The sequence below is a fragment of the Alligator sinensis genome, unplaced genomic scaffold, assembly GCF_000455745.1.
Source record: "Alligator sinensis unplaced genomic scaffold, ASM45574v1 scaffold610_1, whole genome shotgun sequence".
Classification (NCBI taxonomy): Eukaryota; Metazoa; Chordata; order Crocodylia; family Alligatoridae; genus Alligator; species Alligator sinensis.
Genome location: NW_005842348.1, coordinates 392211 through 406188, shown reverse-complemented (window position 1 = coordinate 406188; position 13978 = coordinate 392211). Strand labels below are relative to the sequence as shown.

At 50.3% G+C, this 13978-nt stretch overlaps 1 protein-coding gene across 1 annotated transcript in view; it reads right to left on the bottom strand.

Moving 5' to 3' along the window:
* Window positions 1-13321, bottom strand: part of BAP1 (BRCA1 associated protein 1) — a 20014-nt gene extending 6693 nt beyond the window's left edge. The window contains exons 1-12 of the mRNA XM_006028979.3: window positions 13309-13321; window positions 11732-11761; window positions 11576-11630; window positions 10543-10675; window positions 9146-9265; window positions 8601-8662; window positions 8372-8514; window positions 6969-7047; window positions 3880-4003; window positions 2814-2961; window positions 2084-2271; window positions 612-745 (exon numbers count right to left, since the gene is read on the bottom strand). Coding sequence (XP_006029041.1) covers window positions 612-745; window positions 2084-2271; window positions 2814-2961; window positions 3880-4003; window positions 6969-7047; window positions 8372-8514; window positions 8601-8662; window positions 9146-9265; window positions 10543-10675; window positions 11576-11630; window positions 11732-11761; window positions 13309-13321 — 1229 coding nt within the window. The remainder of the gene's footprint in view (window positions 1-611; window positions 746-2083; window positions 2272-2813; window positions 2962-3879; window positions 4004-6968; window positions 7048-8371; window positions 8515-8600; window positions 8663-9145; window positions 9266-10542; window positions 10676-11575; window positions 11631-11731; window positions 11762-13308) is intronic.
* Window positions 13322-13978: the final 657 nt, after the last annotated feature.

Here is a 13978-nt window from a genome sequence, read left to right as displayed (position 1 = left end):
GGCAAGAACTGACCCTGTCATTGGTATGTGTGAGAGAAGCCAAGGCAAGATGTCACTAAAGGTTCAGTGACCAGGGCTGAACAAGTAGCCTCCAGGGCCTGCTCTGCCAACCCAACTAGGCTTGGGACCTCCCACTTACAGAGCAATCCCACTGTTAAGTCTGCCATCTCACAGCTCTCCCACAACAAGGGAGGCCAGCTGACCAGAGCCATTATTCACCTTCTCTCTCAGGGTTTGGTAAGTCACCTTGGCTCAGAGTTTGTGACTGACTGGCTCCCTCACTGCAGGTACCTGGCCTTTCTATAGCAATGGTAAGCACATGAGAGAACAGCCAGAGGGTGTCAGAGGGGCCAGGTGGTTCAGGGAATCTGCGTGCTGCCTGAACGTATGTGCTACCCTGGACTGGGTCAGACCTTCCTGGACTGAATCCAACCTCTCTGCAAGCAGGATCCAGCCCAGGGAGTCATAGATTGCCAACCCCTGGTTTATTCAGCGATACGTTTCTCTATAGTGCTCTACACCTCACAGCCATCTGCACTTAAGTAGTGGAGAGCACCAGCAAGGCCTTCCCCTCAGCCCCTACCCCACAAGCCCTCAGCACAATCCACTACCTCATGGCAGAGTTGGTGTTACGGACTTCCTCCTCCTCCTCATCATCATAGTCATCCTCATCGTCCGAGTACTGCTGGGGCTGTCGGACAGGGACGCGGTTTCGGCCCACTCCTGCAGCAAGGTCCTCTTCCTCCTGCAACACATGTCATTGCTTCCTGAAGAGCACGTTTCAAGTCGGGCCTGTTTTACCAGAACAGCCTCTGACCCCCAGCAGAGAGCGCAGGCACCAGGGATACAGGAATTCCCAAGTTTCTTATACAAAAACAATCACTGTCACCACTCATATCATGACGCAATCACAGTCACACACAGGTGCACCCCCCCCCACAATTAACCAAATACTGGTGATGCCAGAATTTTCATTCCAAACAAGCCCATGCTGCTATTATCTTGTTCTGTGTCAAGCATAAAGGCATTAGCTCTGCTCACTTTGTCCTGGAGAGTAGCTCCTGATCCTCCCAGCTAGCTGACTACCCTGGTTACTGCATTCTTGAAGTAAGTTCACTCCCTTTCAGGGCTGACACCATTTTCTTGGATCCCCTCAAGGAAAACATACCACATATTTTGCAGCAATATTGGGCACTGTCAGGTCAAGCAAACCTGAGCTCCAGATTCAGGGAATTTTAGTACTTAACCCTTTCCAGACATTCTAATGAAGCCCGAGCCTCTGGCTCAGCCAACAGAGCATGTTCTGGGCAAGGAGCCAGTCAGAAGGGGAAGACACTTTTAAACAAATGTTTGGAACGCAAGCCCCTGCTTAGTTGTGCTTCTAACTGCAGCCCAAAAGGGAAATCCCTTTCAAGGACAAGAGGGATCCAGGCTCCATGCTCATTCATTCTGTGATCTCCAGGACACATGCAAACACTGTCCTGCAGGGGGATAAGCCAAGGTTGGCTCTCCAGCCTTACCCCTGCTTTGACTTCTGATGGACTTGCTCTGGGATATTTCTAAACCAAACAATCTAGAAATCTGATGAGGATGAACTCATCAGTATAGATCCCAGGACTCCAGTTTCTTTTTTCTCTTTTTTCCCCATGAAACACATATAAAGACAAATATGCTTAAAGCAAAGTTACCAGGACACACAAATCCAGAATGCGTTAACTCAGCAAGGAGATCCCACAGGATGAAGTACAATACATACTTAAACCCATCAATGGAAACAGAAAAATCCAAGTGTATGCACACGTGCATGTGCTGCTCTTTGGTTTAGACAGCCATGTGTACACAGTTTGTTTAGAATTAATACAGGATAAGTGCTACACACTTCCAGGGACTCAGCCTGGGAGGCCACACATCAGGCACAAGACCATCCTGGCCCCTGGCAGAACTGCTACCAGGTCCAAAGGGAGGTCTCTCTCCAAGTTCTTCTCCCCATGCTCCATTTAGGAGAGAGGGCTTAAAAATGAAAAGGCCCAACTCTGCTCATTTGTATTTCCCTGACTGGGGAGAAGAGCCAGGCCACACATACCTGCATGGGTGACTTGGCATAGTTGTGGTTGTCCAGGAAGGCCGGCAGTCTCTGCACAATGGGGTTAGGGTTCGGTGGAGGCGCCCCATTGATGCTGCTCACAGAAGGCTTTGCGACTAGTTTGGACTTGTTGGGGGGGCTCTGGGTGGATGCGGCGTGGCCCTGGGCCGTGCACTCATCAGTACTGTCTGCAACACATACCTCTGACATCAGAATGAAGCCTTCTGTGGCAGACCCCATCCCCTTTGATTCCAGATGCTCCATCCAATCTTTCTCCTATCCCAGGAGAACAGCTGCACTCTTCTGCTTCTCCAGAACTGCCTGTTCATCCAACCCTACCCACCTCCACCACGAGAACAAGGAGTACGGCTTAAGCTCTGCTCTCCTCCAATTCCGCAGCTTGTAGCCTGCCTGCTACCAGGCACAGACCGAGGGAGGCCGCAGCTCTATAAACATGCTCCCGAGACCCAAGACTAGGTTAGACAAGAGCTTGTATGGGATGGTTCGGATAGGGAATGGTTTGGATGCTCCTACCTTAAGCAGGGAGTTGGATTAATGACTTCCTGAAGCCCCTTCTAGCCCTACTTTTCTATGATCCTATAATACTGTGCAGTGAAATCCTATACTATCAAATACAGCTCTCTATGATCAAGCTGCCAAGAAACATGTGGATCCAGTTGCTCCCAAATTGTCTGCATGGTTCTGTGCAACTCTGGAGCAGGTTCCATACCTGGGTGAGAGCTCTCTGGGGCTAGTGGTGCCCTGCCAGTCTCCAGTGCCAAACAGGTCTTGCTGCTTGCTGGTTTGGCCTCCTCAGCAGGCTGAGAATCCTGGGACTTTTGGGTCTGAATCAGCTCCGGCTGGGTCACTCGGATAAGCTTGAAAGCAAACGACAAGCAGTCTCTGAGCACTGAACTAGGAGCACCTCAAATCAAACTGCTCTGACAGGGTTCAGAGGAGGCCACTCATATGGTCAAAGGCCTGCAGGCAAGGCCCTACGAGAAGAGACTGAGGGACCTAGATCTCTTCAGCCTTTGCAAGAGAAGGCTTGGAGGTGATCTTGTGGCTGCCTATAAAATTCATCAGGGGAGAGAAGCAGGGAATAGGAAATGCTCTATTTACTAGAGCACCCCCTGGAGCAACTAGGAACAATGGCCACAAATTGACGGACAGATTTAGGTTGGACATTAGAAAACACTTCTTCACAGTAAGGGCTGCCAGAACCTAGAACGGACTTCCAAGGGAGGTGGTGCTCTCCCCTACCCTGGGGGGGTCTTCAAGAGGAGACTGGACAAGCATCTAGCTGCGGTTGTCTGACCCCAGCCCTCTTTCCTGCCCAGGGCAGGGGGTCAGACTCAGTGACCTAATGAGGTCCCTTCCATCCCTAACATCTATGAATCTATGCTCAGTGCTAGATAGAAATGGACTGAACTAGCACATCTCAGCCGAGGAACCAGGTCACCAGGCTGCTTGGCTGGAATGGGTCCAGGTTAGAAGGGCTCAACGACATGGCTAAATGGAAACTCAGCTACTGGGCAGAGAACTAAGGGCCTAGGCAGGAAGAGTGAAGATGGGGGGGCCAGCTGGAAAAGAGGCATGAAACCAGTACCAAGAACCCAGATATAGGGAAATCAAAGGCACTGCTTACCTAGGACAGGGTCTGCTAAGCAGAGCCACCACCATTCTAGAGTGAGACCACAGGGCCCTGCAATACCTGGAAATACCCAAAACTAAGGACAGCAAACCCTGCTTTCTTCTCTTTAGCTGCATTCATGCTGGTGTCTTGCCCTTCCTACCTGCTGCAAGGCCTCCAGGACAGTCTGCCTGTTCATCTTCAGGATGTGCAGTTTAGACTCATACTTCATCCTCCGGTCAGGCACCACTGCCATCAGGTTGAAGCGAATATCATGGTATGGCTCCCTGTGGCAAAGCACACAGGGCATGTCAGCCTTGGGTCAACTGGGGAAAGCAGCTGCCCCCGACAAGTCACAAATGGGGATTCAGATAGCACCACCACACCATGCAGTCTGCAGGCCAAATGCTGCCACCCCTGTGTTCATGGCCCATTTCATGAGGACCAGACATTACCCTGTAACTAGAAATCAGGCTCCAGCATCCAAAGACAATGGGACGACATTAATTTATATACATCAGACATGAGAATTCCAACTGGCTGAGCAAGGCTCCAACCAGGTGACTACCTAAAGTAACAGGGGCTGGGGGGCTCTTAAGCCAAATGGCAGAGTTGTACCAGGTCACATCAAGTATCTGGCCACAAGCTGACTGTCCAAGAGGCAGATGAACCAAAGGTTATCTGGGCCATGGGCCACCACATAGACTCTGAAGCCATGTCCCCACCTGGTAGGTCTTCACTGCAGTGCTGGGGTGGCACCTGAGAGCTGTTATGCTCAGAGGGGCTGGCTGAGCAGCGACCAAAAATTAACCTTTCATGGAAGGAAATTCCCTGCAGAATTTGAATACCACATTTTGGGTGACAGTAGCCAGGACGTGGAACAGAGGAATGGGCTTAAACAGGGAGGTGTCTCCGTAGTGGGCAAACTGAGTTATGCTAAGGCTCTTAGCATAAGTCTAGGCCTTCCCAGAACTCAGCAATAAAGTTATCCAGAGTGCCTTATAAGGCAGTGGGAAAAAGTGAGTGCTGCAACTGGTATGGTGAATGAACCAGGTACATAAGTTTCCCTAAAAGGAAAGAAAACCAAAAAACAAAAAAGATTAGAGTACCTTATCTAGAAAAATGAGGTAAGGAACTTGAGGATTGGACAATTTGGGATCCTGTGCTGTGGACTCCGAATCAGTCACTTCACCTCCCCATGCCATAGCTGCCATCCTGGCTTCCAAAGGCAAAGTCTCAAGGGTGGTGTTTGTGAGGCCCCCAGAAATACAGCATGGGATCAGACAAATTCCTAGGGAGCCAGTTACAAATACATACTACACTATGCAGGGGTGCTCAACACCCAGCCTGCAGCACTGAAGGGCCGAACACCAGTATCTATGGAAGCGGGAGCATGCTGTGTAGAGCGCAGAGTACAATTCTAAATGCCCACAGAGGGTGCCTTAGAGGCACTAGAGTCTTCAGATTTAGGGTTTGCTGGTACCACCTCACATGCCAGGCAGCAGCCAAAATTCCCTACCACTCTCAGAGACCTGTCTCTAATTCAAGTTCTTCCATTCCTCTCTCCAAGGTTAGATCTTAAAGAGACAGAGAAGAGCCCCTTAATAGGGGAGTGCAAAGCAGGTCCTATTCAATTCGGATTCAGCCCGAATCAGGGACAGTGATTTGATTCATTGATTCAGATCACTGCTCCCGATTTGATTCGGCTGAATCTGAAGATTTGATGCAGATTCAGAGAATTGGTGATTCGGACATAGGCACAGCTTTAAATGTTTTTTCTACATACCTCAAGGTACTAGCAGGGCTTGTGATCACTGCGATACTAGGGTGGATGGAGCATCCCACAGGAGTGAGGGAGGGCCCTCCACGTGCTTGGTGGCGAACCCAGAAGTGCTTCTGGGTCTGCCGGGGATTGTGCTGGGGACCCCCCCCCTCACCCCGGTGATCGGCTGTGGGGGGATCCCAGGTGCCCCCCCCAGACCCAGGAGGCACCAGTTGCCAAACCAGTGAGGCGCGGGGGGAGCCCCCACAGTGGACCTGGAAGTGGACCAGAATTGCTTCTGGTCCACTTCCAAGTCTTCTGCCAAGTGCGCTGGGGAGCCCCCGGCGCTTCTGTAGAATACACCAGGCACCCCAGCATCACAGCATTCATGAGCTGCCTGCTACCCAGAGGTATATAGAAAAAACATTTAAAGCTGTGTCCATGTCCGAATCAATTCGGAGGGTTCCAATTCAATTCGGAGAGATTAAAGCAGGGGTGGGCAAAATGTGGCCCATGGGCTGGATACAGCCCACCAGGCCATTCTAGCCGGCCCATGGGGCCCTTAAAAAAATTTAGAAAAGTATCTGCCCTTGGCTGCCTATCACGCGGCCCTCGATGGTTTGCCAAAACTCAGTAAGTGGCCCTCCACCCAAAATAATTGCCCACCCCTGAATTAAAGGGTCTCCTGATTCGATTCGGATTCGGAGATTCAGCCACTGAATTGGGCTGAATCAAATCAAGAACCAAAGCTTTGCATAGCCCTACCCCCTTAATAAACAGTCACTCCTGCTACCAAAGGTATTTATGGTGGAAGGGTGGAGTCTCAAGTGCTGTAGGTGTCAGTCAGTCACTTCAGTGGTTCAAGGGAGCAATGAAAGGTGCCAGTCAGAGTAATTGGTTCTTGCTGCACCATCCTGGCTGGCAAAGTGCACCTGGGCAGTCCTACAGAGGGGAATGAGTGGCTGATAAAACAACCAGAGCGCACACGTTGCATTGTCAGCTCCCGTGCTCTGAGCTGTCATACTGCCATATTTGTGGCACCTTCTCCAATCATATCGGGGCCTGAGTGCAAGCTCCCTCAGAGGCCTGTTTCAGTAGCAGAGGATACAGGTCAAAGGCCCTAACTGGTCTCCAGCGTTACTATAGCTAGGGACACACTAGCTAGTACAAGCAGAAGACCAAGCGTGCTCATCTTACCCATACTTCATCTGGTACACAGCTATTCAGGGAGATGTTCTATAATCAGAAAACTATCTCCCTGCACCCTCAGAAGGCTGCTGAGACTGCAGGAGAGAAAATGAGGTAAAGCCTCTATCTTTCATATACCTCTGAAGCATTCAGCCCATGTCTGGTAAAGGGAAACGCCTTCCCCTCCCTGTGGGGCCATAACCTAGGTTAGGAAAACCTTCTACTTGCTCGCAAGCCCACAGAGAACTGGGGTGCATCATAGCAAACATGTTCAGGAAGGCCAAGCTCATTAAGGTATTTACCCTGCTGTGGCTAGTCCAATCCTCTCCATGATCACTCTCCTGGCTTTGTCTGTCCACTCCTCATCCTCAGCCCAGGGCCCTGGGGAAACAGCCAGAAAGAAGAGTTAGCAAAGCCAACCAAGTTTCCCACCCTCAGACTAGCCAGACTGCCACCAAGATCCTTTGTGTTCTGCAACCCACAAGCTAGACAAAAAACAACAAAAAAAACCCACCCACGTGGATAAGGGGTATCTTTGGAACAACAGGTCACCAGGAAATCACAGTAGGGCCTGTGTATCTATTCATATGACTACAGAAGTCCTGGTGTGAGCTCACTTCTCCTCATCTACAAAGCAGGGCTCAATTTTGGTGCATGCTGGGTGCAGCATGGAAAGCGCATGCTCTCCTGCCCTGGAAGCAAGTTCTCAGCTGCTTCCTGACCCCTATAGCTGGGATTTGTGCTGGCAAGACAGAGAAGCAAACATCCTAATCATGTAAGACACATGGAGTACTGCAACCCTGCAAAAAGCCCATTGTGCTATGAAAGATCATTGCAATCCCCTCACTTGGAACAAGTCTGGGGTCATAAAGCCAGGCATATGACCCCTCAGGAAGATGAGAATGTTGGATCTCCAGTGTATCCACAAATCCAACTCTCCCATGAGAACAAAATCCTCAGTGCCCTCTTAGGAGGAAGAAAAACAACAGGGGGTTGGACTAGATGACTTCCTGAGATCCCTTCCGACCCTCATTTTCTAAGATTCTAATGATTAATAAACTTCCCTTCCACCTCCAGGCAAATGCATTTTAAGCCACATGTGGAAATGCAATGGAGTCCAAACTAAGATCTCAGCTACCATTTAGCACTAGAAGCAGCCTCCACACAGGGGACATCCCAACTTGAGACAGCAGCAGTTCTTCAGGTGCAGCTGGTGAAGCACTAATGGACAGAAGAGCAGGGGCTGCAGACATCTGCAGCAGTTGTATATGGATAATCCCAGGCGGAGCCCTGAGATAATGTGGAGGCACAGCAGATTTGCCAAGGCATGGTCACAGGCCAGCGACAGCCCAGGATCAGGCCTCCCAAAGGTGGGCACACCTGAAGCCATCTACAGCTCCTTGCCATGAGTCTCAGCATGTACTGGGCAGCAGCTGCCCAGCCCTAAGCTTTCTGTTCTCTTTGGTGCCATAAGGGGAAAAAAGTGAGTGTCTACCAAAAATTCATGCAGAACCAGTCCAAGAAGCTGAAGACGCCCTTTCCACTGTGGGGGGGAAGGGGAAGATGCTCACCGAGGTCAATTCATTGAATCAAGCAAATCAGCAAGGCACTGACACAAGAGATTGCTGCTGGCTACTTTCTGGGGAGTCATGTGAGGGGCCAGGGCATCTCCTGCTGGAGCAGGACACCATGAGAAGTTCCTTACCATGGTCTATGGGATAGACCTTCAGGCCATCCAGCTCAAAGAGCCGCCCCTTAATGGGAACATAGCTAACAAAATGGAAAGCCTCCATGGTCCGCACAGCACTGATTCCATTCTGCTTTTCCGGCAGATGGCGAGGCTCTGGCCTGCAAAGGCAAAAGGGCCCAAGGTCAATGCAGCAGTAGCCTCCCTCCCCCAACCCGCACAGCTGCAAGATGACCTCCACACTCACCTGGCATGGCTGTTATGGGCCTTGGCCAGCTCTGGGGCATTGCCGATGGCATAGCCTTTACTCTGGAACAGAAAGCAGAGAGAGAACAGCTGACCCCAGAAACGGTGGGAAACAATGGTTGAGGTCTTTCAGATCAGGACTCTGTGTCTATGGAAAGCCCTTGGATATACACAGCACTTTACAAGTACAAACTAGGCACAAAAGCTTGGGAGAGAAACCTCCAAGATCAAGATATGGTGCAAGTTCCAGTGGAGGAAGGAGAAGGGGTCCTTGGAGGAAGGAAGAGGTGATTTAGAGGAGGATGTGAAGAATAGAGGTGCTTGACTACTATGACTATAGACAGTGCTCTGTGCCCAGAGAACAGCACAAGAAGAGGCACAGAGCCAAACAAGGGCAAAAGGCGGTGAAGTCTCAGAGCAAGCATGGGAGGAAGCTTAGGGAGAACATAAAGACCAAGACAGGGGTGAGAGAGCAGAGACCTGGGTGACAGAAACCTCCTGGGAGAGGAAGACAACACAGCTGCTCATCTCAGCCCTGCCCCATACCTCTGGACTGAAGCCCTTGGTGAAATCCTTCATGCGGCTCAGCGTGGGCCCCAGGTCCACATTGCTGCAGTTCAGGAGCACGCTCAGTAGGGCGTGGGTGGCACAGGAATTGGGGATCAGCTATGAGGCGACAAGCAGGAATCAGTATAGGAACAAGATGATGCTTCAACCTTACTCAGAAGTCTCCCAACAGCCAATAGAAACCAGCACAGAAAAAACAGAATTGCTGTTTGGGTGCATGTAGTTAGTGCCTTCCTGTGAACCGTACTGAGCAAGTGCAGGAGAGCTGTTCACAGCAGTCCACGGCTGGTGCAGGAGAGATGGCGTATCAGATCTCTGGTGAGAGGGGAGAGGGAGTGTGGGGACAAGTGGCCAGGAGATGAAATTCAGGTGGGGTTTTACAAGGTGTCAGCTACTAAGCTGTAACTGCCCATGTGTAGGCTGTTATCCCCTTAAGAGCACCAAGCTATCAGAGATCAGCTTTCTTTTACCACCATGTAAGAGCATGCACATGAGCAGTCACCTCTGAGTAGCAGACATGCTATAAATCCTCACCCTCATTTACCTCACGATAGCTTGTTCATGTGCTTGGGTCATGGGTTCTGTTGACTCTTGCCTAGTCCCAGAGTGAAAAACACCACAGAAGCTGCTAAACCACAGCTGCACTGTAGGAACACATCACATCACAGGAGAACAAAGCTTCCTGATGTTTTGGGCAGGAGTCATCCCCAAAGGGTTCCTTCCTCAAAGTGCCCAGATACCACCCCAGCTCTACCTCGGCACAAGCACCTAGGCCAGCCCTCAGAAAAAGCACCCCACGGACAAAGCACTGGGCCCCTTCTCCAGGGTAGGTTCCATGCCCTGTGCACACAGCACAGCAGTCCATGCTCCAAAGGACACGCTAACTTAAGCAAGTCTGACAGACATGCCCATGAGTTGCACTCTCTCCTGTACCCTTTCTACTTACAGATGTGGCAGCGGTGACACCCACACCTCTCTTTTCATGGTCCTGTCTCCCGGTGACACCCACACCTCTCTTTTCATGGTCCTGTCTCCCATTTCCAGCTGCCTTCTCTCTCTCTCTCTGGCTAGCCAGCTGCCTTCTCAGATTCATTAAGTCCCACAATATGCTTGTTTGTCACTCATGTGCAAAGACCACCCCCAGGTGTGGTCCCACAGTCCAGATCTGAGAGGCTAAGCATACAACCTCCCCCAAGGCAAATGTATAATACTGTGCCTTCTCATCTGAGTGAACAGCTGCCCAGCCAGTAACTTCCTTCCCAATTTTGCATATTCTGGATTGTTGAAGAGATTCCAACACATGAACCCACCCCATCTGGCCACTCTCCTCAGCAGCACCACAGACAGCTCTTCACATTAGGTCCCACCCAGCTTACCTGGTGGGCAAAGAACATATTATTGACAATGTCATCATCGATCACTGATGTCTCGTCTACTAGGGTGGAAACCTTCCGGCGAGACCGGCGCTCTTCAATCCATTTGAAGAGGAAAATGAACCCATAAACAGGGCTGGCGGGTTAAAAACAAACAGCGTGAGCCAGGTCAGCAACTGCCTCAGGCTGGAAAAGTTCCCACTAACCTGGACTGGGCTATTCCAGTCAGTTAATGCCAGAGGCCTTCTTCCACAATAGGAGGGAAGACAAGAGGTCAGGCCAAACCCAGAGTGCTTACTGCTGCCTCTGACTCTTGGCAAAGACAATTCATTTCAGCTGATTTCCATACCCCTACCCCCCATATGCACAAGACAGGTAACCGAGACAGTGCCAAACCCATAACCTTTTAACAGATTTAATAAAGTTATGCGATAGAAGACGGCATGAGAGAGCAGGGCAACCACATGCTCCAGTGGGTGCCTCTCACTGTCTCATACTCCAGTATGCTAGTCACTATATGCCCCACTATTTCCCACTACAGTATAATTACAGGGCAAAAGTTTTTTAAGCAGAGTCAGGAACTGGTTTTGATTGGAAGGTTCTTCACCAGGGTCATTTCTAAGCACTGTGGAAAAACCTCACTAGTGACTATACAGAGATCTGTAATTGCATCTGCCAGTGGGGCTGATGCAAAGACAGGAAAACCCTGAAGTACATCCCTGAGACCCCACAGGTTCTCTCGCTACCAATTCTCCCATTCTAGTACCAGCCTGGAGCTCCAGCCTGCAGCACTGCCATGGCTTAGCTCCTTGCTCTTCCTCCAAGGCAAGTGAGAGGGTCGATCACATATCCTACTCCTGCAGTCTGATGAAGTACCTTTTCCAATCACTTCCGTTAGGTGTTGCTAATATAGATGTCTTTAAATGTCCAATACACTCTCAACGCAGAACTGCTTAAGGAGAGACCCACTGACTAAGATTTTCCCCTCCTGATGAACCCTGCTGCAGGAAGTCACGCTGCTTAGTTGATAACTTACCCCTGGCATTTGCTCTGTAGATCATAGATCTCCTCAACTTGCACCCCTTTAACCCCTTGAAAGAGAAAGAGCAGAGAACAGTATTAGACTGACAGGCGGGAGCCAGAGGCAGCATCAAGGATGAAACAAACATTGCAGAAAAGCTCTTATACTCACCAAAATCTTCTACCAACAGGGTGAACAGACCTGGAGGGGAACAAAACTGAGGTTAGAACCTCTGGCTGAGTGGCACATGCATGCTGCAGGGGAGACTAATGAAGCTCCCTGACCACATGCTCTCACCAGTGCAGCACAGTTCTCACACCACCTTCTGCAGGAAACTGCAGGTTTGGAACTGGGATCAGAGAGCACTACTACAGAACAAGTCTGGGCTGATTTCAGCACAAGTCTGCTCCTGGCCACGACACTGCCCCTGGCATACAAGTAGATGCCTGGTTTGTGCCACATGCACTGACATCTTAAAAAGGTTTTAAGAGACAACCTGAGATCACCCTTCTCTCCTCAGAGCATTTCTGCTTAACCCAGGCAGTGGAGAGAAGGCCAGCACAGAAACCACCAAACTGTGTGATGCATCCCCAGCAGCGCCAGAGATTTTCCCAAGAGATGGCCCTCTGCCTTTTTTTCTCCCCATCTTAAAGGAGAAACTGCTTGATCAGTTCCTAGTTTTAAAATTACAGCATTTTGAATTTATTTCTGAGAGTGTGAAACAGCAATTAATCAAGGTGCAGTGGAGTCAAAAAGAGATTGTCCTGTAATACAGCATGCTGTACTGTGCTGAACTTGCAGTGCCCTTGGCTAGATCTAGTCACTGTAAAACTTCTGAATCCCACACTTCAGAAGACCAGGGATAACACCCAAAATACAGCAAAGAGACTCAGGTTATGGCAGACCTGCAGTAAAACAGAAGCTCCCTACAATTCTGTAGTGAAGGCAACTAACACACAACTCAGTTGTACATGCAAGCAAAAGTAGGGAGGCACCACCTCTCTCATGGCATTAGGGAAACCACTGCTGAAATAATGGGCCTAGTTCTGATGTCCACTTTTCAAAGGGAAAGCCAAAAAAAAATATGAGCAGGGCCCAATGAAGAGCTGCAAGAATGACCTGAGGCCTTTGGAACGTGCCTGAAAACAAAAAGATTAAGAAGTTTAATTTATTCAGTTCCTCCAAAGGAAGGACGGGTCCACATGGAAACTTCAGCGCAGTTTACAGATGGCTCCAACTAAGCCACTAGAAAAAGACCCGAGAGCCTGTGGCTGGAAGCTGCAATTAGAACAGGGGTGGGCAAAATGTGGCCTGGATGCGGCCCACTAGGCCATTCTATCCGGCCCATGGGGCGCCTAAAAATTTTAGAAAATTAATATTTATCTGCCCAAAGCTGTCCATCATGCAGCCCTCGACTGCTTGCCAAAACTCAGTAAGCGGCCCTCTGCCCAAAATAACTGCCCGCCCCTGAACTAGAATAACTCAGACTAGAAATAAAGATGTAGAGTTTTAACAGTGTAGGTAATCCTGCTTCACAAAACCACTGTAATGAGCCATTGCTGGATGTGGCGCTGAAGATTTTAAATCAAGACTTGATGCCTTGCTAAGAGATATGTGCCCCACTCTGAAACTGGGCTTGATTCAGAAGTAACTGAAGGAGGGGTTCCAAGTCTTGCAGGTCAGGCTAGACGGCCCATCCTGGCCTTCAAGTCTCTGAACCTATGTGCGATCCTCCTCCTCCTGCTCACCTGGGAGCGCCATGGGGCAGTGCGATCACCACCCTACGTGACCTGGACCAGTTTTGGTTGCGGTGCATCACCACCATGAAGAGAGGGGCAATCCTACCTGCTCCTGCAGCACATCTTATTTCACCTTTTGAAGAAGAGGGCTCTGATCCTACCTACAGGCAATGCAATTCCCGTCTTCCTTCGTGAATGGGCCTGCAGAATCAGGCCCTTTGCATCTTAAGACTTTCAGCAGTAAATAAATACTCAAGATAACACAAGGGAGAAGGAGCTCCTCCCGGCTCTCCACGAGCAAAGACAGGAAGAAGGGAAAGAAGTAAATGACCGCGATTCTCTCATCCTTACAGCGTGCTCCTCATACACGTTACGCACTTCGCTGCTAGGCCTGCACAGCAATGCCAGCCCCAAGCTCTGGCCTGCTCGGTAAACGCGCTGGTGGTCCGCATCTCTGTTAAGTGCCTCAGCGAAGAGCAACTTGCAGCGATGAATACCTGAATCGTTATCCTGCCAGCGGCAATGCCGATCCCTTTGCAGCTAACCGTACCCCAGGCAAGTCCGCGGGGGAGGCCGGGGCAAAAGGCTGCTCTTACAGGCCTTGACCACAACAGAAGCTCGTGGGTCCCGCCGCCCCGCTGCGGACAAGGCCCTGCCGGGCGCCGAGCAGCAGCCCCAA